Source organism: Durio zibethinus, chromosome 18 (assembly GCF_047325235.1).
Source record: "Durio zibethinus cultivar Kanyao isolate XHJ-2024 chromosome 18, ASM4732523v1, whole genome shotgun sequence".
Taxonomy (NCBI): Eukaryota; Viridiplantae; Streptophyta; class Magnoliopsida; order Malvales; family Malvaceae; genus Durio; species Durio zibethinus.
This window is the reverse complement of record NC_143179.1, coordinates 21616984-21642368: the sequence shown is the minus strand read 5'-3', so window position 1 is coordinate 21642368 and position 25385 is coordinate 21616984. Positions and strand designations below refer to the sequence as shown.

The following is a 25385-nucleotide window of genomic DNA, read 5'->3' as shown; positions in this document are numbered from 1 at the left end:
AATACACATATTATACATGATACGACATGATTAACACGCGTATAATTAATTTTTTTAAACAATACATGAACATACATAACTAATATATATATACACGAATAGACACAATTAATAAAGATATACACGAATATATGCAAGAACATGACTAAAATATGCAAGAACACATGATTAACATGTGTACAATTAATTCTTTTTAAACAATACATGAATATACATAACTAATACATATATACACAAATAGACACAATTAATAAAGATATACACGAATATATGCAAGAACACGACTAAAATAATAAATAATTATAAACTATTAGTCATTTACAATTTAATAAATTTGACATATTAATAATATAAAAAAATATTTACATATTAAAAAATAAAACAATTTAATACTCATTTAATATATATTTAATATATATAAATTTTAGTTTATATTACATAACTTTATTAATTTTTAATATCAAATTTAAAATGATAAATTATTAAAAATTAAAGAACAAAATAATAATATGTAAAAATAATATTTATATTTATATTGTATTTATATTATAAATATAAAAAATAATTTTATAATAATTATTAAATAAGTATCATAATTAAATATTTAAAATAATTTTAAATGAAATTCAATAACTAATTAAATATTATAATTAAAAATTAAAATAATCATTATATATTTATATTAAATTAAAATAAATATAAAAAATAAATTAAACGTATTAAACATATTAAATATATATTTATATAATAAAATAAAATAAAATTTATTATTTATATCATATCATATCATATATTTATATTAATCAACGTGTATATATATATATAACATGATTATATCATATTAAAATTTATATTGATATAAATAAATATAAAATATTTTTTTAAAACACATAAAAAAAATTTATATTATTTTTTATAATACTATTCGTATTTGAAATGAAAAAGTCTGATCTATATCACTGAAATCAAAATCATATAGCATCTAAATGAATCCAAAAATTCAAAGTTTGGTGAGAGGGTTAGAGCAGTCACAATCAGTCCCTTTCATTGTCTCGTCTGACCAAACGTCACCTTAACCAGACTTCTAATTATATTTTTCCACAAACATTTTTTCAATATCTTCCATCAGCCTTTTTCACTGTGCCTTCAACGTTTCACACTCTCATTCGCTCAATAGATCTCGTATCCAATCCTCCTGAGTCTGCCCTATGTGGCGGGACCACCAGAGTATCTGCGTCTCAATCGTCAGACGTCACACATTGAAAGATCAAAAAACATACAGACACGGCAAGTTAATATATGTATGATGATTATAGCTATATGTTGAGGTGGTAAGTGGGGTCCAATGGCGTTGGATGTGGACGTGTCAACTGGATAGGATTATGATGCGTAGGGATGTGAACTGATGGGACGATGCAGGATTATTGTGGACTCAAATTTTGGGGAGTGTGATTTGATTGGTGAGCCGTGAAATTTAGGGAAATCGTCTGTTCCCAAGGTTTTTGGGCGCACGTGTCATGTCCTGGTTTCTGTATGTTGGAAACGATGGAGATGGACGGTTCATAATTCAGGAAGATGTACTCTCCAGCTTTCGCTCTGAGTCTGACTCTTGTTGCTGTAGTGGATATAACACGCGCACTTTGGGAGCGTGGGATTCATATATAAATTTTTTTATTTTGATTAATATTGTTAATAATTGTAATAAATGTTTAATATAATATTTAAATTTTAAAATTTTTTTATATTATTTTTAAATTATAAATTTATTAATTAATGTAACATTTATTTTTAAAATTATTAGGTCATAATGATCATGTTAATTTTTAAATTTTAAAAAATTTTAGTATAATATTTGAATTATAAATTTATTAATTAATATAATACTTATTTTTAAAATTATTAGTTTATAATGATAATACGTAATTAATAAATAATTTTTTAAATATTATATTAATTAATAAATTTATAATTGAAGTATCTTGTTAAAAATTTTAAAAATTTTTATATCATAATAAATATTTTATTTGAAAATATTATCCTTTTATATTTCCATTTTATCAAGCAAACCAAAGGTTAGGCTGAATTTGAACAAGTAAAAAATAGTACTCCAAAATTTTTAAAATTTGAAATATGAGGAGTCCATTAATCACTTATCACGATTCATACAAATTTTTAAGATATTATTTATTTAGGTTCATTATACTTCATAATTTTATTTTATAAAATTCGTTTTACAAATTGAAAATTGAGCAAATACTTATATTTTAATATCGACTTTAAGTATATAATTAATGTAAGATTTATGACTTTTTTCTTACTTTTTAAGATCATGATATTTTTTTTCACTTCAACTAAAATATATTGTTATCAGTGACACATTTTTAGTATCTTTAAAACTTATTTTAATATCAAATTTTTCGATTCATATTAATTTATTAGATATTATTGGTTTTAATTTATTAAATTTTACGGGTTTTATTTCATAAAAAATTTCTCATAAATTTAAAATAAGGGAAGCATTTATATCCAAAGATCTGACTTTCATACAAAATTGATATGAGATTTATAGTTCCTCTCCAAAAGCATCACACCGCTGCTGTACGAAGTTGAATAACTCATGGCCCAGATCATGTTTTTGTTGACAGTATCCCACAATTGTTGATGTCAATATTATGTAGGATCGGGAATTGAGAAGACTACATGGATTTCTGTTCAGTTGAGAACTTGATATCAGATTAAAAACCAAATGCTGCACTGCAACAAAAGGCTACTGCTACCCGAAAGAATACAAGAAACTAATGGAACACATAACCTCTTTTTTTCCTGCTAACAAAGTTAAAAAATTGGTAGTATTTCATCTGCATGCTGCACCATCTGTCAATTAAAATCAACTAGCACTGCCTGCAGTGCCGCACCAAGGTGCGGATGAACCTTTACCTATATGGTTTTTGCAAACTGCAATAGCTTAATTGTAACTATTCTCGAAAGCATTGCCATATGAATTTAGCATTCAGTACACCGACCAACTAAATCTGTGTAACTTGCAAAAAAAAAAAAAAAGCAATACCGAAGTATTATTCCTTGCAAAGTCTTAGCAGTCTCAAAACCTTAAGCATCTCATTACATTAATAATCCAACAGGCTTGGTGATTCTAAAATGGATGAGATTTCAATTTTCCCAACTCTTAAAAAGTACTGTTTTCTGTGTCACCCATTGAATATAATGAGCTAATTGATTTGTAAAAGCAAAATGAAAACTAAAATTTATTCCTCAACATACTGAATTTGGAGGATGTTCTTTCATGTCAGCCACGCCTGGAAAAGAATCCACCTTGTGCAGAAAGGAAAGAAGACTACGAGAAAATGAGATGCCTCATTCTCATGGACTAGGCTGTTGCTAACATGAAAACCTGTGCAACGAAAGTAAGGTAAATAACAATGTTCATAAAGATACTAAGGCAATCAATAATCCTTATGCAGGTCCAAAAAATCAGCATGTGATCTTTTATCATATTAAAAAGAGGCATAAGAATGGTGTTGCTGCTCTCGATTAGCCAAAGCTGTCCTTTTGCATATGGGGCATGAATTCTTCTGCACGAGCCATTGCTTAATGCAATCGAAGTGAAAGTCATGGCCACAGTCCAGCATTCCAAGCTCTTCTCCATTACCATACTCCTCCTGCATACAGTTTTTAAGCACAGCGAAATGGAAATTAATTTCAGTAATCAATATCTATATTAATCAATCCAAACTCCAAAGAATGCATAGAGATCTAATTACGTTCCATCTTGGTACCTATTCCTGGAACACGATGAAAGAGGGATCTTATACCTGACAGATGCAGCATGTTTCAGCTTCCACTGGAGGTCCAATTGTGATGGACTGATAATTTCGCCTTCTCAGATAGGCCAGAATAAATTCCTCGCTTAGCCCAGTGCAAACGTCCCCAATTTGCTCTTCCAGGAACAGTAGTTCCTAAAATTTTGAAAGAAATCTCGTCATTTTTAAAATCTGAAATCACTGCCAGTCAATTACAAAGATTTAAAGGTTACCTCATAAGACAAACTATCAACATCTAAGCGCATATCGTCATGATTATCAGGCTCCTCAGGCATATCATTCAAAAATGAAGGATCAGAATCCTGGCATATATACCACCATTAATTGGTGCAAAGCTAAAGTTTAAACCTTGATATAGCAGCAATTTACTTCATGTTGAAACTAGAGAAATGATTATGTAACAATAGGGAAAACTATTGCATCCAACTAAAACTTTAAAAATAAATAAATAAATAAACCTTGGCGTTACCTCACGGTGTATTACACCATGCCTACGTCCAATTCCTAAGACATTGCGAAGCTGTTATGACAAAGGTTAGGAGAGTTAAAACTTCTGGATCCAATGATGTTTGTAGCAGCCAATAGGATAATATAAGTACAAATTAAAATACTAAACAAAATGAGTATTTAGTTCCCAAATACATTCCAAAAGCCAGTAACCAAACTTCTCAAAGCCTTTTTGCAATAAAAGAAAACAATATATATAAACACTTTTCTCTAACGAAGAAACTATAGCTTAGTATTCACCAATGACAGATTAATTAGCTAGTTTACTTTTACCTAAAATCAGCACTTCTAGATTCTCATTTCTCTGAAAGGACTAATTTTGTAGTTAAGCATTTGTGGCAAATTTGATATGATGACCAACATTAGCATTATTCTTCTAGAAATTTATATAAATGAAAGCTACAGTTTTGAAGAATACAGTCTATTAAGCATACCTCAGCTAACTGTCTACGTCTCCTTTGATCAGCAGTTTCAAATTGTACTGTAGGTGAGACTTCAGAATGATGACGACCTTGTCTCTCAGCTCCCTGTCCCAACCTCTGAGGAACCTGACCAGTCCCGACGTTTCCACCCCTCTCTGAAAAGTCCAGCTCTCGCACAACAAGAGAAGCACCCGAATTTACTGGGCGGTAATTCCACAGCCTCCTGTCCTCAGAGCGATCGACAATATCTCGCACTCTTTGTGCATGTTGTTCTGCCATATTTGGTTGACGGTACCTCATGGACGAAGTCGGTAGATACACGCCTGTCCCGGGTTGGATACTTGAAGAGGAGGCAATGTTTCCGATGAAATTTGCACTCCCATTGGCCAAGTTCAGGTTTGCTTGCATGTTTGCCGAAGGAATCATCATATTTCTTCTGTTGTTTCTTGAGTTTTCTTCCAACCCCAAAGCTTCTCTTACATAGACAGTCTGATCAGGAGAGGTAGATGAAGAACCAACCAATGACATGGTTGTCCCATTCCAATTTTGGTAAGGTTGCGGAGCGTGCAACGAATTAGAGAATTGTACAATGGGCTGCATGGCTGGATTTACTGGAACTGGTGCTAGTGCCGAGCTTGTAATTGTAAAGCGATCAAATGGAGAAAATACTAATGGTTGACCAGTTGCTTGTACATTAGCTAATGGAGAAAATACTGATGGTTGACCAGTTGCTTGTACATTAGAATTGCTTGAGTTCAATGTCCACAAGTTTAGTGGTGTAGGGTTCTGTTGACTTTCAGTTCTTCTCAAGCGGGTATTTCTTTGAAAGTCGTCTACTTGTCCAGCCTCATTTAGAATATGATAGAGGTTAGAGGGTGCTGGCGGAGCAACCAGAATTCCTGAATGGCTGCTATTCAGGCGATTATTCAAGGAACTAGATGCATTTAAACTACTGATGACATTATCTTGGGCGGTAACCCTTGACTGTTCAGAATTCCCAACTTGCCATGTGGAGCTTGAACTATTTACTTGCCCAGAAGCAAATTCAGGCTCCCTTCTTTTGCATAAGAGCCTTCTCTGTCCATCAGTTGGAAGACCTTCTCTGTTGATATTTTCTTCTACAGCATATTCCGCAACTCCTGAATAAATCAAGACTGGGCTAGAAGAACGGATGCGATTACCTGCTCCTGTTCCTGTTCTGAAAAGGTCTAATGATAAGTATGGCCCATTATCCTGGCTTGCATTCTGTCCACGGCTTTCATGTACAACTGCATTCTGTCCGCGGCTTTCTTGTACAACTGCATTCAGTCCACGGCTTTCTTGTACAACTGCATTCAGGTCCAAGTTATGTTGGAGAGGATCAGAACTCTCCTCTTGCCCTGGAAAAACTGATGATGGGCCAATTGGGCCATGCTCACTGCTGATGTGACCATTTCGGTGGCTCACGCCAAGGATATCTAGGAAAGGGTTGACGGTTGACGGGCTCGCATTAATGTTCTGTTGGAAAGGATTAAAGTTCGGCTCATTAAAATGTCTTTCTTCGAAGCTTTGAACAGTGCTAGGCTGATCACGAAGAGGTGATAGCCACAAGTCATCACCTACTTGACCAAAACTGACATGGTTTTGGGCATCAAGACCAGAAATGGGTTGACCAATCCAACTCATAGAAGTATCTCCATTATTATCTACAGCATTAGGAACCACGTCATGCTGATCAGATGGAAGAACATCATTGAAGTAAAAGTTTCCACGGAAGGAATTGGAGCTGCCTTGTTGACCTTGACCTTGCATTATGGCCAACCTGAAATCACATGATCGCCCGAAATTGACTTAGAAAGATGAATAAACCTGATTTTACCGTAGTCCAAGTGCAAGATGACGATGTAAAATATGCATGTTTAAGATTTCAATACAAGCAAGCAAGTTAAAAATATTACTGCAAAGTTATTTGTGGTGGATGTCAACAAGAGATATATACATTATACAATAAAGTAACATACAGGAAGATATGCTAGAGTTTTATCAATGTCCAATTTCCTATAATCATTACAAACTTCAAAGATCTTCCATATGTGTATTAATTTATTTCTTTCTTTCCTTGTTCTTCCTAGTAGATTCAAAACCAAACAACAATTTAACTTATTTTTCACATTATGGAGAACTAATTAACAGGATTTCCATGTTTTTTTCTTAAAACATGATATAAAAAGAATAAGAAGATTGGTGATAAGGTAAAAACTTGCTCTAGTCTAAGAATCAATGGCATATTACAGTTCCAGTGCAAATAGTCATACAAATATTTTAGTTGCATGCAACCACGTCTGAAATATTTTACAGTGAAAAAATGGTTTGCAAGAATGAAAAGCCAATCGGTCTTCCAGGCATCATAAAAACATGATTAAACAAGTAACTATATATTCAATCTAAACACTATAGTGCTGAATGTACTTAAAAAACATGATTGTCTATTTTCAAAGAGGAATATGAATAAATTAATATCAGTAGAAACTAGAAAGCAAAGGTAATAGATGTAATATTGAAATAATAATACTATCTAGGTTAATGAGGCCAACTCACTACAGTCTAAACAATTTAGCTAGCCCAAAATCATGATCAAATAATATATGCAAGCAGGCTATACAATTATATTATTACATATAGGGTGCTAAACTGTTAATGTCAAAAATTCAACCTTCAATTCACAAACTTATAATTGATTGAGGAAAATTTAACTAAGTAGAATTTTAAAATATAAAAAGATATTAACAATTAACACAAGAAAAAAATAAAATATATAAAATAACTATGAAAAAAATACGTGACCATTATATTAACATCGCCTTTATATCATTCATAAAAGTTTATATGTCAATTTCGAAAGACTTAATAGCAAATTGGGAGTCAAAAAATGAACCAATGAAGTGGGATTTGCATGTGTGTGTTGAATAAATTAATTTACAAAAGTTAAATTGATCCCAAACTAAAGAAAAAGAAATAAGGATTTTTCTTGATTTTATTACTAAACTTCGGATAAATAAAATAAGAATAACAAATACAAGGAATCAAGTATTCGTATGAAGCAAAATCAAAAGAGTGTACCCCCAAAAATTGATCCTAAAGATCTAACCACTTGAACCACAAACAACAACAAAGAATAATGTTTTGAGAACAAAGGCTACGTAAGGAAGGGACCCTCCAGAGATGCAGGACCATACATCACCAAAAAACAAAAGATCTGGTAATCAGAAACAATAAGGGGTCTTTACCAAAAGATTCAAGTGAATATAGGATGAAGAGAGATGAAATATAAAACCAATGGTCATCCCCCCCCCCCTCCCAACCATTATGATTTACAAAGATCTTACGTTAAGATGTAAACAATTGAGAAAAATTTTACTAAATGAATTCATAGGGTTGTAAGGGGGCAAAACTCAAGGATAAAAACAAGATCAATATAAATTCTTCATTGTCACATATAAAACTTAGCTGATAAAGATCCATGAGATTTATCAACCCTCATTTTGTTTCGTTTGTTTTGAGGAATTAGACCTGACTGAAAAGTCTTTTTTTTTTTCTCCATTGATTAAAAGAATGGTGTTTTATTACATCTCATAGAACTTCATTTGAGTCAATTCAAGTTAAACAAACAAGAAAATAAGGATGATAAAAGGCAGATTAAAAACAAATAAAACTGAACAAACACAATCTGATATTTCTGGACCATAAAACCAAGCCTCAATGTTGAATCTTAACCCTTAAAAGATCAAACTCAACAAAATTTATAGGACACCGTGAAAACCAAATCCCAATTCAAAACAAATCACACAAAGGCAAACATATAAAAACTATTAAACCCTCTGACTTGACACAGCGAAAGAGCATAGAAAAGGGTCTATACCGAAAGTGATGAAACCAGGCAGTGAAGCCAATAGAAAACAGACAAGACAATTCTGTAACCACCCACAGGCTCTTTTGTTTTTTTGTTTTTCCCTCTTTTTTTCACTCAAACTTGTCTGTGACTTTATAATTTGGTGCAAGTGACAAATGCAAAGCAAGTGGTTTATATAGTGCCATACAAAGAGTGAAAAATGGATTTTTGGAGATATTTAAGCGAATTTTCCAATGAAAGATGTGAAATCATAACTACAAAGGAAATAACAACTATGGTAGTAAGCAGGTGTCATGGTTGGCTCTAACCAATTGGATACTCTGCATTTCAGAGTCTTTCAATAGGTAAGCCCCGTGTCACCCTTTTTTTGCATGAATCTTTTTCTTTTTTTCATTCTTAAACCTTAATTCATGATCTCTCCCAATATTGCAATAGTCAGCACTGCAATTACTCTATATTTCTATATATGGATTTTATGGAATGGCTGTTTTACTGTAAATCACCGTTTCTTGGATTTTTTTTGTTAGTTTTTTCTTTTTTTCTTTTGGTTTGCCTCCTTTCTTGTTCCTATCTGTTCGTTTCTAACTTTCCTTAATTGACAACATTTTTTATATAGTTTATTCATTTCATTTACTGTAAAAATAAGTTTTAGGTTAAAATATAAGAAATGGGAATGTGAAGAAGCATGTTTGGCACCTTCTGATTTACCAAATTGCACCTCTTCTCTCAAGATTTCTATCTAATTGTTTGTAAAAGACGACCACTTTTAGTTACTTGACTAATAGTTTTATTTTTCATATTTGAGATGCAAGAATTTGATTTATGATCATTAAAATTAAAAATTTAATACTCTATCAATAAAATATATGGCTACCAGCAAGTTATATATTTCAATGTGTATATATAAATACACATATTTACTTTGATAAATTCACTAAAATTTGTATGTTCATTAATTATTTTGTTATTTTTTAGTGTTTGTAATGAGGAAATATACACCTAGTTAACTGAATACTAATCAATCATTGTTTACAACTAATCGTTTTAGTAATCAAAGTTCAAATTTGACGAATGTTATCGTTGTAAAAATTTTGAATAGATTATTCAATAATAATATCTAAATTTAGAAATAATATGACCGTTATTCGGTATTTTTGTTATTTTGTAATACTTTTATTTATTAAAGTATTTATTTGAAAATTAAATCTAAAATTTAAGATAATTAACTATTAATGCCAAAAAATCATCACTCATTATTATATACAGTTAATCGTTTTAGTATATCAAAGTTCGAATTTGACAAACGTTATTGTTGTAAAAGATTTGAATAGATTATTTAATAATGATTTTAAATTTTAAAATAATATGACCGTTGTTCGGTATTTTCGTTATTTTGTAATATTTTAATTTGTTAAAGCAATAAAATTGATTCTAAAAAATAAGATAATTAACTATTAAAGTCATAAATTTATCATCATTCATTATTTACAGTTAATCGTTTTAGTATATCAAAGTTCAAATTTGATAAATGTTATTGTTGTAAAAGATTTGAATAATTATTTAATAATAATTTATAAAATTAGAAATAATATGACCGTTGTTTAGTATTTTCGATATTTTATAATATTTTAATTTGTTAAATCATTCATTTGAAATTGATTCTAAAAATAAAATAATTAACTATTGAAGTCATAATTTATCATCATTCATTATTTACAGTTAGTCGTTTTAGTATATCAAAGTTCAAATTTAATTAATGTTATTGTGCAAAAGATTTGAATAGATTATTTAATAATAATTTTTAAATTTAGAAATGATATGACCGTTATTTGGTATTTTCGTTATCTTGTAATATTTTTAATTTGTTAAAGCATTTTTTTAAAACTTGATTCTATAAATTAAAATAATTAACCGTTAACGTCAAAAATTTATCATCACTCATTATTTATAATTAGTCGTTTTAGTATATCAAATTAAGTTTGATAAATGAAATTTTTGAAAGAAATTTGAGTAAATAATTTAATAATAATTTCTAAATTTAGAAATAATATGACCGTTATACGGTATTTTTGTTATATTTTAATATTTTTAATTTGTTAAAGCATTTCTTTGCAAATTAATTAACTGTTAATGTCAAAAATTTATCATCACTCATTATATACAATTAGTCGTTTTAGTATATCAAAGTTTAAGTTTGATAAATGATATTTTTATAATAGATTTGAGTAGATAATTTTAATAATGATTTCTAAATTTAGAAGTAATATGACCGTTATTTGGTATTTTCATTATTTTACAATATTTTTAATTAATTAAAGCATTTATTTGAAGATTAATTATAAAAAATTAAGTTATTTAATTATAAAAAATTTAATATCAAATTTATTGAATATCACTTTTTAAAAACAATTGTATAGACTAATTGAATTAAATATCAAATTTTTGAACTCATGCAAATACATTGCCTATATTATGAAAATGATTAACATTCAATATTTTAAAATAATGCCAAATGAAGCAGTCATATATCAATATTTATTGTTGTAAAAACAAAGTAGTTATTGAATTAAAAACAATTTTTATAAATTGCTGATTCACCATTTAGACATCCTCCAAAAATGGCATGTTGCCTATTCATAACCAAAATCTTAATTATACCACCATGCAGGGCAAGAAATCCAGAGTGCTGGCTGTGCCTAATTGTCATTTCCTTAATTGTCATTTCCTGAAATGCAAGAAAGAAAGGCTAAAACGTTATCTCTTTTGGTCAAAAGATTTAAATTTGATTTTTTTTAAGTATTAAATTTATGGCACACAGTTTTAAATAATAATAAAAGATTGCCTTAAAATTCATTTTTAACTCAAAAGGGAAAATAAAAAACAAACTTTTTCTCTCAAATTTTCAGTTTGTCAATTCCCTATCCATCCTCAGACGTTACTGATTCCAGCTTCATCTCAATTGTCAACAGTAAATTTATTTCTTAATAAAGAAAATAACCCATTTTAATGTACTAATTGTTCAAAGAAAAAATTACTAGTTAATTAGTTAGGAAAGGAGAATGTGAAAAAAAAAAATAAAAGATTTTTCATCAAAATTTTTTTATATTTAAAATTATCAGAATTTAAACTTTAATCTTTAAAATCAAAATTAAACAATTTATCAACAAGGTAGATGACTATGAAAATTCTTAACAAAATTTGTGTTAACCAAAGACTAAACTGTTTGGGGTACGGCTCTTTATGGTTAAGTTGAGTCAAAAGTCCTTATATTTTGCAAAAATTTAAAATTTAGTTCTTATACTTACAAAATTTAATCCTCATACTATTTTTATTTGATAATTTTATTTTAATCATCAACTTTGTTTATTTTTTGCCAATAAAAATATTGATGTAGTAGTTGATTTAATGACATAGGTGTTAATTTTGCTTATATAACATTGACTTGTTGATGTGGCAACTTGAATGGATGAAATCATTAGTTAAATTATGCAAATGGTCTATGTATTTATATGAAAATTGAAATTTAGTTCTTCTAATATAAAAAACTATTTTGAATTTTTTTAAAATTTTTTTAGGTTTTTTAAAAATATTAAATCGTAAAAATATTTTAATCCTTTTAATATAAAGATATTTTTAGAAATATATTATTTTTATTATATATAATTAATTATTTATAATATCATATCAATAATAATAATAAGGTTAATTCTAAAACCAATACAGATTGAGTTTGGTAAATTACTTTAATGTATTTAGCATCTTAAACCTAGATTTGATTATAAAAAATTATTTAAATAGGATTTAATTTAAAGGAATAAAAACATTGTTTGATAGATAATTTTACTATTATGGGATATAATTATAATTCTAATTCATTTAATAAATTAATAAAAATTAGATAGTGCAAAATTTGTATCATATATTGATAAATTTATGATAGATTTTTAATAAATTTGTATAAGATTTTTTTCCATATAGCCATAATATACTATAATTGTGACAAAAAAGTGTGACAAAATTAGTAATAGATTTTATATTTTATGATGAAATATAATAAAAAATAGGCGACAGAATTAGTGAACATATTTCACATGAGTGACAAAATTTGTAATGGATTTAGTGACAATTGTGACAAAATATTGTGATAGATTTTCTATTATTTTGCTAGAATATTGTGACAAAATATTGTGGCAATTTTTAAAGTAATATTTTTAAAATGAAAAAAAAAATTCTAAAAACTTTAAAATTTTTGTTTATATTAAAGGGATTAAATTTTAAATTTTGTGAAAGTATGGGGACAAATTTTCAAATTTCATGTTAGTACGAGAACTAATTTTAAATTTTGTGTGAGTGCAAAAATTGTTTGTATAATTTAACAATTTATTACATCTATCCTACTTGCCATGTCAATAAGTTAATACTACGTCAACGAAATCAATGTAATGTCATGTCATCAAATTAATAGCCATGTCAACATTTTTAACAAAAAAAATTGATTAAATTAGTGATTAAACTAAAATTATTAAATCAAAATAGTATGAAAATTAAATTTATATGAATTATAGTATAAAAACTAAATTTTAAATTTTCACAAAATATAAAGATCTTTGGCATAATTTGACCAGCTCTTCAGAGCATTAATGTCACCAACTTTGGCTAAATGCTCAATTTTAGATTAAATGTTTTGGTAGCTACTCAATTCAAAACTAAATATTTTAATTTATACAAATAAAGATCTAATATTTTTTAATATAACAATTAAAGACATGAATGGATGAAATTTGGCAAGTCTATAACTCGCCCTGTTAATTTTGCCAAATAAGCTAACAAGTAAGATGACTATATGTAAAAATTTTAATAAAAATTATGAAAATTCATTTTCTTTCTTTATCAGTTTCTAGCAACCAAACATTCTTCACATAAAACATTATTTCCCTCACACATTCTTGTCAAAATATATGAAAATACCAAAGAAAATCTTGAAGCAACTATGACTTGAAAACTCATCAAAGAGGAATAAAATTTTAAATTTAACATAAAATAAGAAATACCCATCAATCAAACAACATAAAAATTACAAAAAATACCTAAAAGAGTCATAAAAGAGTAGAAAGGTTTTAAGCTTTCTTAAAAAATTTTGAAGTTAATTTCTTTAAAACACTTAAACTAAACTAAAATAAATAAAAATTACCAAATTGATAAAAATAAAAAATAACCATAAATTTAGAACTAAAAACTAAAAACCCAAAAGGAAATTCGCAAAAATAAAGGTCAGAATACTTGGATTAAGGAAAAAAATGAAGAAAATCCAAATGATAGAAAAAAAAAAAACATCAAGAAACCTTTAGGAAGTAGGTACTACACAAAACACAAAAATGAAGGGTTCAAGCGAGAAAACATCATAGAATCGAGAAAGAAACTAAGTTTTCATGGGTAACTCAATTAGTTTGACATTTGCAAAGAAATGAAGCAAAGAAAAATTTTGAAAATTTGAAAATTTATTTGTTTTAATGGGTAAAATTGTTAAGGGTAAGAAGGTTTATTTCAAGAGAAAATTGAGAATAAAAGAAACAGAGAGGTTGATGGATATGAGAGAAGCATCTCTTACGGTCATAGTGTGAATTACAAAAGTAAAAAGAAAGAGTGAAAGGTTTATTTTTGGATTTTTTTTTTTGTTAATAACTTTTGATTTAATAATATTTTTTATCGAATACTAAAAAAAAATACAATCAACATTAAAGTATCAAATCAACTAACTTTTAATTTTTTTCACGCATTGTTACTATGCATATCATTCATGGCATAGTTTTCATTGAAATAAATCCTATATTATTAGAAGTCAATAAAGTTTAATCATTATTTATACAAATTAAAATATTTAGTCCTAAATTGAGTAATCACTCAAGCATTTAATTTCAAATTGAGTATTTAGCCATCAACTTTCATCCTTGCTTTTACATTAATTCTCTGAGAGGCTTTGAGGAAGATAATGTAAAATGCTTGGAGATTTGACTCATGGGGTTTTTTAACCTTTTGTCACTCTCACTCTTGTAGTATGAACTTTCATAGGGATGTCGTAACGGTTTTGCGTCCGCCCGACGAATTTGGAAACGAAATAAAAAAAACGTAGTCGCCACCAATCTTTTTTGGCTAGGTGCGATTGGCCACCTATTAAAACATACCTTTTTAATGAAATCTTAAAATTAATTAAAATTTATTAAAAAGATAATTTTACGGTCTGCGAAACAGTCTGAGTTCGGGAGTCGGTTACGCGTGAGGAAGGATTAGCAGCCCCACAACGCCCGTTAAAAACGATACCAATTAACAACGTGTTATCCTTTGATTTTAATACAAACAGTCTTATTTTCAATATTAAAAAATAATTTTCTTGATTTTTATTTATTAAAAATTATTCTCGAGAAAATAAATCAAAACCTTTTTATTGAAATAATTCTTAAAATGTTCCAGTACGTTGGTAACATTAAAAGAACTCTTTCTCACCTAGAGATTTCTTAAAGCATCTCTACTCGGAATACTTTTAGAATCTCATCTTTGGAGGCTCGAATTTATTTTTCGTAAGAAAATGTCATGTTAAAAAAATTTATTCTCGAGAAAAATAAATTAAAACCTTTTTATTGAAATAATTCTTAAAATGTTCCAGTACGTTGGTAACATTAAAAGAATTCTTTCTCACCTAGAGATTTCTTAAAGCATCTCTACTCGGAATACTTTTAGAATCTCATCTTTGGAGGTCTAAATTTACTTTTCGTAAGAAATTATGTCATGCATGCCATGCAAAATATTTTCATGTTTATGCACACATTTTATTCTCATTCAAAAATTTATTAATTATTTTATTAATTTTAATTAAAATTTTGAAGAAAAAAAGGAATTTAATCATATTGAAAATTTTCTATAAATATTCCAATACGCTGGTAATATTTTAAAAAAATCTTCTCACCTAGAGATTTCTTAAAGCATCTCTACTCGGAATACTTTTAGAATCTCATCATTGGATTAAATTTTTTTCTTCCTATTTTATTACTTATATTTTTAATATATTCATCAATTTTTATTTATTATTCTTAAAAAAAGAAAATCTTTACTATATTGAAAAAATTTTTTATAAATATTCCAATACGCTGGTAGTATTTAAAAAAATCTTCTCACCTAGAGATTTCGTAGGCATCACTACTCGGAATACCTTTGAATCTCATCGTCGGATAAAAATTTTCTTTTCTTTCATTTTTTATCACTTTAGTATTATTATTAAATTTATTTTTATATAATTGTTTTTAAAGTTTATCTTAAAAATAAAAAAAAATTTAACTACAATTTCATCAATTAGTTTAACAAATATAAACATTTTAACATACATAAATATTAATAAAATAAAAAGTAAAAAATAAAAAAAAAAATTTTTACCTGAACCGGACCGGTCAACGGTCCGGTCAACGCCCGGTTTGGTTCGACGGTTCGGTTCGGTCTGGACGGTCCAGTACCGGTTCGGTTCGGTCTGGGCGGTTCGGTTCCGGTTCGGTTCGGTCTGGGCGGTTCGGTTCTGGTCCAGTCAGACCGGTCAGATGCTGATGAAGGAAACGGGTCGCGGGTCGGGTGCGCGGACCCAGGGTCGGGTCGCGGGTGGACGCGCGGATCCTCCTTAGCTGAAACGGTGTCGTTTTGGCCCTATGCCCAAAACGACGTCGTTTTGCTTTTAATTTTTTCTATAAATAACTTGAAAAATTTTTTTTTGTTCATTTGGTCCTGTTTTCAGAAAAAAACGAGAGAGAGAGCTCTGAGGGAGGGGTTCGGCCGATCGCCGTCCGGCCGTCGGATCGCCTTGTCGGCCGCCGCCTGGTCCACCGTCGGCGGTGGTCGCCGGTGATCGGAAAATGGTTAGAAGGTCACGAAGACTCCTCGAGATGCCCTCTTTCCAGATCCGGTCTCCTTTTCACCGGAAGCAGCCCCGATCAGCGTAGATCGAGGTTCAAAGTTTCTGTTTTCAAGACTTTTTTCGTTTGTTTTGTTGAAACAAGATTGATGCAATTTTCTTTGCTTTTGCAGGTAGCTTCGGCGCTGGGTTCCTCCCTGCGGGGAGGACTGTGTTGTTTTTTTTTTGTTTTGTGTAGATCTGTTTTCGGTTTGGGTGCTTTGGGGGGTTGCGTGAAACTGAGTTTTTTACGCGTAGGAATGGGGTCTATCTGGGGTTGAATGGGGATTCCAGAGGGAGATTGAAGGGGATTTCAGCCAGCTCTTTTTTTTTCTTTTTTTTTTTTTCGAAAGGGAAATGGCTGGAGATTTTTAAAGGCTTCAATTAGGGGAATCTAGGTTTCTGTAAGGTAGTTGGTTGGTGGCTGTAGGGTGACTGGTCGGGAGGCTGGTCGGGGGGCTGGTAGGGTAGTTGGTCGGGGGCTGGCGACAGCGGCGCCGTACCAACTCCCTGACTTCTATCTTATTCTGTTTCTTTTGTTTGTTTATTTTGTTTTTTTGTTTTGTTTATTAATAAAATGGTAGACCCGGACAAAATCGGTATCTACAGGGATGTTTTATATTGATTAAAACTTAAATATATAATATTAGCTTGTTATTTGTATAATGCATGAATTATTTTTATTTATTTAAATGTGTTTAGATATATAAATTAATATTATTTAATCACTTAGATGTCTAATATATATATATATATATACTATAAATAATATAATCAACACATCAAAACATAATAAAATTAAAATTTTATTTAAAAAATTTAAAAATTCAAAACATATAATAATATTCGAAAAAATTAATATCCAAAAGATTTATATATAAATAGTATTATTGAGTACACCAATAAAATATTTAATTGAAAACAAAATTTTCATTATTTCAAATTAACTTTCTTCAATTTGTGCCATTTTTATCATGTGCAATCATTTTTATACACTTATAGGTTTATATAATTTTACAATGAGTTTTATTTATCTAGAAAAAAATGATTTGAAATGTTTAAATAATATGTATGATAGCTTACTCGTATATACATTTTTGCATGGGTTTTAGTAATATTTTGATTTTCAACATCTATAAGATCTACCAAATTAACTTTTGTACTTATTTTAAACTTTATATTTGATGTAAAATTATGTTAATGTAAAAGCTAAAATAAAATAGGAATGTCAATGAGTAAGCTATGGTGAGAGTAGAGCATTCATCATCCTCATCTTTAATTTTTATATTATATTCATTCTTGTATTCATATTCAATGAGTATTTTAAATTTATTATTATCTCTATTCTCACGAATATTTAATTGGTATGGATAATTCCTATACTCATAGCTTTAAAAAAAAATCAAAATTTATTTTTTAAACTTTTTTAATTTTATCTTATATATTTAAGAAATTTTTATAAAAATATATATATTAATATAAAAATATATTAATTCTAATTAATCTAACATAATAATTTATATTATTTAATAAAAAAATTATTTACTAAATATATATAAATATATATGTATGGTATAAGTACAAGACTGGTGTTATATTATTCATTCTAATACCCACAATATAATACTTTTCTCTATTTTCATTTAGGTAAAAAGTTAGGTTCTCCATTAGATATAAGTAAAATTGATGTCCTAAAATAAAATAATTTTAAATTTTAAATAATAGTATTAAATTTTAAACAATTTTTTAAAATTTTTTTGTAAAAATGTTTCAAAGAGAATGTGTCAATTCTCATTCACAAGATTTTATAATCAATTTAAAAAGTAAACAAATTTGCTTTTTGCTTTTATTACTTACGCTTTGCTTTAAAAAAAAATCAATAATACAATAAAATAATTAAATTATAAAAAATTAATTTCAAATAAATAAACATGATTTTACTTTTATATAAAGCAACTATGTTAAAATAATTTTTATTTAAAAACAGATAAAAGAAAAACGTAACAAAATGAACAATTAAAAATAAGCCTATATAATCTTTTCTAAATAAATAAATAAAACCAACAAAGAATGCCCTAAACAATTAAATCAATATGTTTTACCTTCAATTGTCAAATATTTCAGAAGAATCATTATTGTGCTACATCAATCTTCTTCCTCCGCTCCGATATCCATAAATTGTCAAAAATTTCTATAAGATCTATGCATATACTCTTTAACAAAAAAAACATTCAAAGTTTTAATAAAAATTTCAAAAATAAAAAAAATTAATTTTAACTTTTTAACACACAGATGCACGTATTATAAAAATATAATAAAAAATTGTACATATCATATAAAGATTTAAAAATATAATAAAAAATTTAGTACATCTTACAAGTTAAAAAACTATTTATTTGCAAGTATAAAAGTTAAAGAAAATAGTGAAATAGAATTAATGTTGAGAATATCGTTAAAGAATAAACTATGATCTTCTAATGTGTGTGATATTTAATATTTTTTAAATTTAAAAATAATCAAATAATAAATAATTATAATGAAATCTATAAAAAAAAATTATTTTTTAAAATTTCAAATTTAAAATGACATTTATTTAAATTATTAAAAAATCTACTTTATAATATCACTACATTTGAGATTTTTTAGGTTTAAAAAGATATCATTTACATTATGAGGAAACTTATTTCAAAAGATAATTTAACACCATATTTGAAAATTTTAAATTGAAAAAAATATATTTAGATTATTTGGAAATGCATTTTTTAAAAAACAATATATTTAAATTAGATTTTATTTCTAATAACTTAAAAATAATTGAATTGGTCTTCCATTTAAATTTGAAATTTTGGATAATTAAATAATTTTTAAATATATATATGCTTATAAATATCTTAGAATTAGGAAATATTTTACATGCCATTATTAAAAAAAAAAATTTTGAAGGACTTTTCTATGAGAGAAACCATTTACTTAAGCGTCTACATAACTATACCTTATCATATTTTAAGTATGTTGTGATATAATATTATATATAATTTTATTTTATTAATAGAATGATTGTTTCAAGATTTGTATAATATTTGTTGTACTTAATTTCTTTGACTTTTATCCTTTCAACCACTGCTGGGAAATATATATATATATATATTTGGTTATAGGAACTCACCGTGACCGTCACATCTTCAAAGGGAAGAGTCTGGAGAAACAAAACAAAAGAGAAAATTATACATAATGGAACTGTAGGAAACGCCTGTAATTACTATATTACGTGACAAAGAAGAATCGCTTGATAATGCTTAAAGGACAAAGTTAATGAAGTTGGACAAATATTTTAGCTCAATTTACACAATGTAACGCATGGCTCCCAATTCTAATCTGATTTTGCTTTTCATATTGCTCCAATTTCCATATGCTCCTTCAGGACAAATCCACGTATATTATTATACAATACTATACAAATTTAAACGTTGAATTGTTTGGTGTAGGGCGAAATATTTTGAAGCTTGGTGCGATTACAATTTACAACGATTCGATGGTCAGAAATTTAGAACTGGAACTGGAACTAAGCTAGGAAGCAACCTGGACGAGGCAGAGGCTGGGATTATGTTGTTAATTGCCAGGGTTGGTATGACCTAATTCGGCTTCAGTTGACTATTCTATTATATTTCATGAACTAATCGTTTCTTGGATGAAATATTAAGATCTATTATTTATTTTATTAAGCTTTTTATTATGATTAGAATTTGAATCCGAAATATGCATTTTTGAAATTAATTTCAACATGATTCAACCAGCAACTTGTTGATACTATTTCGTTTCTGTTTCTGTTTCTCTTCATGCTGTAAAAATTAATATACTGCAAGTAAATTTTTTCCTTAAATGTTTAAAGGGTTTGCAATTAAATTTAAACAAATTGTATATAAATTATTGTTTAATCGACAATGGAGACGTCTATTCTATTATTGAGAGGAACTTGGGCTTGGGTGGGTGGCATTACATAAAAGAAGTCAAGAAGGCTGGGGGTTGGTTAGTGGGTCCTGCCGGCCTGATGGCTGTTTTTAGGCAACATGTTTCACCAACCTCCCTCCCACTACTCGCACGTGTTGGATTGTCCAAGTTTTATACTATAAATAAAGCTTCTCCTTGAGCTTCAATCAGCAGCAACAGAAAAATTGCAGCAACAACAGGAAAAAACTAGAGAGATTATCAATATAATGGCTCCCACACAGGAAGGACAGCAAAACCAAGCTGGTAGGCACCAGGAAGTTGGCCACAAGAGTCTCTTACAGAGTGACAAGCTTTACCAAGTAATTATCTCTACTTCAAAGAAATGTGAAGACTTTATTTGTCTTTTTCTTGTATTGAATTTTACAATTCAATGTGCTATCCATCCTTGTTTTACATTTCTTTTTGTTTCTGGCAGTATATACTGGAAACTAGTGTTTATCCGAGAGAGCCTGAATCCATGAAACAGCTCCGGGAACTGACAGCAAAACATCCATGGTGAGATTTTTAGGCCTGAATCTTATTTACCCTATCTTCATGGCTTGGAGATGGTGAAATGCAATTTGACTCAATTGATTTTTGTTTCCCCTGATAAAACAGGAATCTCATGACTACATCTGCTGATGAAGGGCAATTTTTAAACATGTTGCTGAAGCTTATAAATGCCAAGAACACCATGGAAATTGGTGTTTATACTGGCTATTCTCTCCTTGCTACTGCCCTTGCTCTGCCAGATGATGGCAAGGTAACTAAAACATAGTTATGCATCAAATAAAAGAAAACAGATGCTATGCGTCTCAGCCAACTAATTATAGTCGGTCCTTCAAGAGATTTTATTTGCCTTAGCTTTAATTTTCTTGTGGTTTTCTTGGATAGAGTAACAAACAAAAAGGAAATCATATCTGCTTAATTGAATGTTTCAGATATTGGCTATGGACATCAACCGCGAAAATTATGAACTGGGTCTACCAGTCATCCAAGAAGCTGGGGTTGCTCACAAGATTGACTTCAAAGAAGGGCCTGCTCTTCCTGTTCTTGATCAAATGATTGAAGCTGTAAGTATAAAATCCTCCAAGAATCCATTCTCAAACATAACTAAATTTGATTACTAGACACTTGAGTTAATATTTGTAATGTATAAATTGCAGGGAAAATATCATGGAACATTTGACTTCATCTTTGTTGATGCTGACAAGGACAACTATCTTAATTACCACAAGAGGCTTATTGAGCTAGTGAAGGTTGGGGGAGTCATTGGCTACGACAACACCCTATGGAACGGGTCTGTGGTGGCACCTCCTGATGCACCATTAAGGAAATATGTGTTGTATTATAGGGATTTTGTCTTGGAGCTCAACAGAGCCCTGGCTGCTGATCCAAGGATTGAGATCTGCCAACTTCCTGTTGGTGATGGGATTACTCTTTGTCGCCGCATTAGCTGATCAATCTAAGCTGGCCTGGGCAGTTGCTAGCAACACAAGGGTGCCACAAAACCAAGTTTATCTGCCTTCACTCCTTCGTTAATACTAATAGCAAGCTGTTCATTGCTGCTATTTTGATGTTTTTATGGATTCTGTGTAACTATTCTCAAAGACCACAATGTTCTATGTTATAACATAAGAAGACTATTTGCAAAGCATTTTTTTTAAAAATTACTATTTGCAAAGCACTTAATTTGCATAGGATGGTTTTCTGATCCGTGCATGATCAGAGGAATCATTTTCGAAGAGACTGGGATCTCTACCGACATTCAATGACTGAATATTCGTTGATTTTATTTTTGTTAAGATTCCCATGTTATTGCATAAACTATAGAAAATCTACCCGGTTGTTATCAGGGAGCCATCAAGCTATTGCTTGGCAAATTAAGCATCATGTCAGGAAAATTTGAACCATTGTCACTTTCAATATAAAACCTAACTCTGATAGGTACAGTTTCCTACAACATATGCCATCATTATAGTTAAGCAATAGACCATAAAAAATTTTTGTTGTTAGGCAAACAGACTGTTTCAGTCAAAACAAGCCCTAACTGCCAGGGCCGGCAGGAAAAGCACCTTCTTCAAATAAGATATCAATAATCCCCTAAACACTGTCATCTGCAGATGTCTTGTTAACCAAGAGCTATTGTGGAGCAAAGGCGGCAAATCTTTAGAATTGAGGCTTGAATAATCCTTCCTCCGTGTCCAGACTATTTTTTTCCTGGCCTCCAATGGTAATTGGTTATTACCTTTAGGGCTTTACCTTGGGGGATGAAGATCTGTTTTAGCGTAGCCAGCATTGCTAAAATTTTGCAAAATGTCTCATCCTTATTCAACCCCTGAATGCTTTAGAGCCCATTCAACAATTGATGTTATGAACTTCTGTTTGGACCATGAAAATAAAAATATTTTCTAGAACACAACAGTTATCACTCCTACGGGTGGCATTGGAGTCATTTCTATATCAGAATTCTCAATCTTGATTTTGATAGACATGGTAGTCATTATCTTGTACTAATTCTTATTATAATTACAGTTAAAGGAGTCATTGGGGTTACCAAATAACTGATAATGGACTATACCAAATCTCATTCGCAAAGTGTATTCTTAACTTGACATCTATTTCCCTTTGGGGTATGACAGGGATCACTGACAAAGATGTTGTTCAACTGGTATGTGATACCTTTTTGCCTCATCAATTACTGAATGTCCTTAACTTGAATGTATTTCTTGCTTTTTCTCAATGTACTTGATTTTTCATTTTCCTTTTTCTGGTTCCCAATCGATTTTCTAAACAGATAACAAGAGTCAATCTCTTGCAACACCTGAATGTTAGTGGTACATTTATCACAGATGAATCTTTGTCTGCCATTGCAGGTAGCTTTCCTCGTTTAAAGATAACTTATATATGGATTTCCCTTTTTCCAGAGAGTTTATTCTTCAGAAATCACTTGAGATACTGAATTTTGGTCATCAGCGTCTAATCTCAAAGCATCGTCCTATGGAGTTACCGTCATATTGCAAAAAATGGGCTCTTTCATTAGTTTGCTTACTAGAATCAATCAATGTATGGGGGACAGGAGTTTCCTTTGACTGTTTCATTTGTTTGCTTCCCATCCAACTAGCTCTTCAAACTTCAAACAAAACCACAAGGTTCGCCATTAAATGTTGGAGTTGTTACCTTGTTACATGTTGTTTAAGGAGCTTATTCTTGCGATTGCTTTTACAAACGCTGCCTGTACATGTTATGGGTATTTCAAATAATATTTCAATTATTATTTGATTTTGAAGGAGTCAATTAAAATTATATAATTTTTTCATTTATTATATTATTTAAATCTAGAATGAGTGTCAAATACAGATGTGCTATGTTTTCAAAATTTTTTCATATATTTGGATTTTCCAACTTACATACCCACATTTATTGTGTATGTGTAGAGCACAAAGTATTTCAAGTAAAATGAAATTTTCAAACAGTTAACATAGTTCATTTAAAATTTTATAAAAAAAATTTTTGAAAATGGTCACAAAATTATAAAAGAATAAGTACAATAAACTAAAAAAACACACTTTTAGCACTTGATAGAAGATTGAAATATTATTTAGAAAAGAAGAAAGTTAATTTATTTTCTTTAAGTATATATGAGTGATTTTATATTAATGACAAATTTATTATTTTTAAAGATTTGTGATAATGATTATGGTGCAATAACTTACAAATAATAATATAATTAATTTCTCCTAAATTACAATGCATAAAGTTAAATTAAAGATAAAAAAAAAAGTATATGTTAAAGGGATTTTGAAACTTATTGATTCAATATATTGAAAGTTGCCTTCAAAATCTTAATGTCATATTTGATGGATAAGATGATATTATAAATATAATTAAATTAAATAATATATATTTGATGTATGCAAGATAATTTATTCATTGATCACAATAATTCTTTCTCAAAATTTATATAATTTAAATTATTGATATAATTTAAAAAGTATAACAAAACATATAAGTTTAATCTCATAAATTAACAATAATCCTCTCCACTTTGAAAGGATTGAATTATTTTATACCAAAAGAATAATAATTCTTCTTGTAATCATATCCCTTTCAATTAGATATAAATCAAATATAATATAAAATAATTATCATGTTATCTTATTTATTATTCCATGCACTAAACATGACCTAAGATCAAACTTCTTCTGATGAATTATTTTGTGATATGTTTAAAGTAGTTTTATCAAACATGGTAGAAAGGGATTTCATTCTACTCAAAATCTTCATTGGGTTTCTAGTAGGATTCTAATTTTCTACATGAGCGTTCAAGTTTTACGCCCAAGTATTCAATGGTGTGGTAAAAGTTTGACGGATGGCAAGGCTAGGTCAGATTTGGCAACTGAAAATCGGTTTTCTTCACATAAAACACTATTTCTAAAGGGGGATGTCAGCTTCTGACTTTGGGACAAAATGATTTGAAACTTGATCTAAGTTATTTCAGGAAAATGCAGTGTGCATTAGAATCCACAATTGAATCTTGATTTTGCTGTCATTCATGCCTAGTTCACTCTGCTTCCATTCTATGTTTAATCTTTAAAACAAGAAATCCTCAAATTCCTTAGTAAAAACATGAATCGTTCACAATCTTCGTGACAGAAATGAGCTGAATGTAAGTGTTAAGCAAGCAAATGAGCTGTGTAATTTACATTTTTTATTGGATTTTCAAAATCTTGTGAAATGCAATAATTTAATCTCAAAAAGGTGATGTGATGAGAACTATTTTTCATTGATCATTCAAATGAAACATAAAA

At 29.0% G+C, this 25385-nt stretch overlaps 3 protein-coding genes across 3 annotated transcripts; 2 read left to right on the top strand and 1 right to left on the bottom strand.

The window, feature by feature from the left end:
- Positions 1–3389: 3389 nt before the first annotated feature.
- On the bottom strand, positions 3390–6559 carry LOC111301056 (uncharacterized). Its single transcript, XM_089748159.1, has 5 exons — positions 4781–6559; positions 4309–4359; positions 4052–4141; positions 3831–3974; positions 3390–3677 (listed from the first exon to the last, which is right to left on the bottom strand). Exons 1-5 carry the CDS (start codon positions 6557–6559, stop codon positions 3513–3515), a joined length of 2229 nt encoding a protein of 742 aa, XP_089604285.1. The 3' UTR covers positions 3390–3512.
- A 14175-nt stretch (positions 6560–20734) lies between these two features.
- Positions 20735–22228, top strand: LOC111300742 (caffeoyl-CoA O-methyltransferase). Its single transcript, XM_022896360.2, has 5 exons — positions 20735–20894; positions 21011–21090; positions 21193–21337; positions 21516–21647; positions 21741–22228. Exons 1-5 carry the CDS (start codon positions 20802–20804, stop codon positions 22032–22034), a joined length of 744 nt encoding a protein of 247 aa, XP_022752095.2. The 5' UTR covers positions 20735–20801; the 3' UTR covers positions 22035–22228.
- On the top strand, positions 22159–25032 carry LOC111301055 (F-box protein At5g67140-like). The gene is made up of 5 exons (XM_089748158.1): positions 22159–22169; positions 23116–23245; positions 23372–23450; positions 23504–23726; positions 24831–25032. The coding sequence occupies exons 1-5, from the start codon at positions 22159–22161 to the stop codon at positions 25030–25032; spliced, it is 645 nt and encodes a 214-aa protein (XP_089604284.1).
- Positions 25033–25385: the final 353 nt, after the last annotated feature.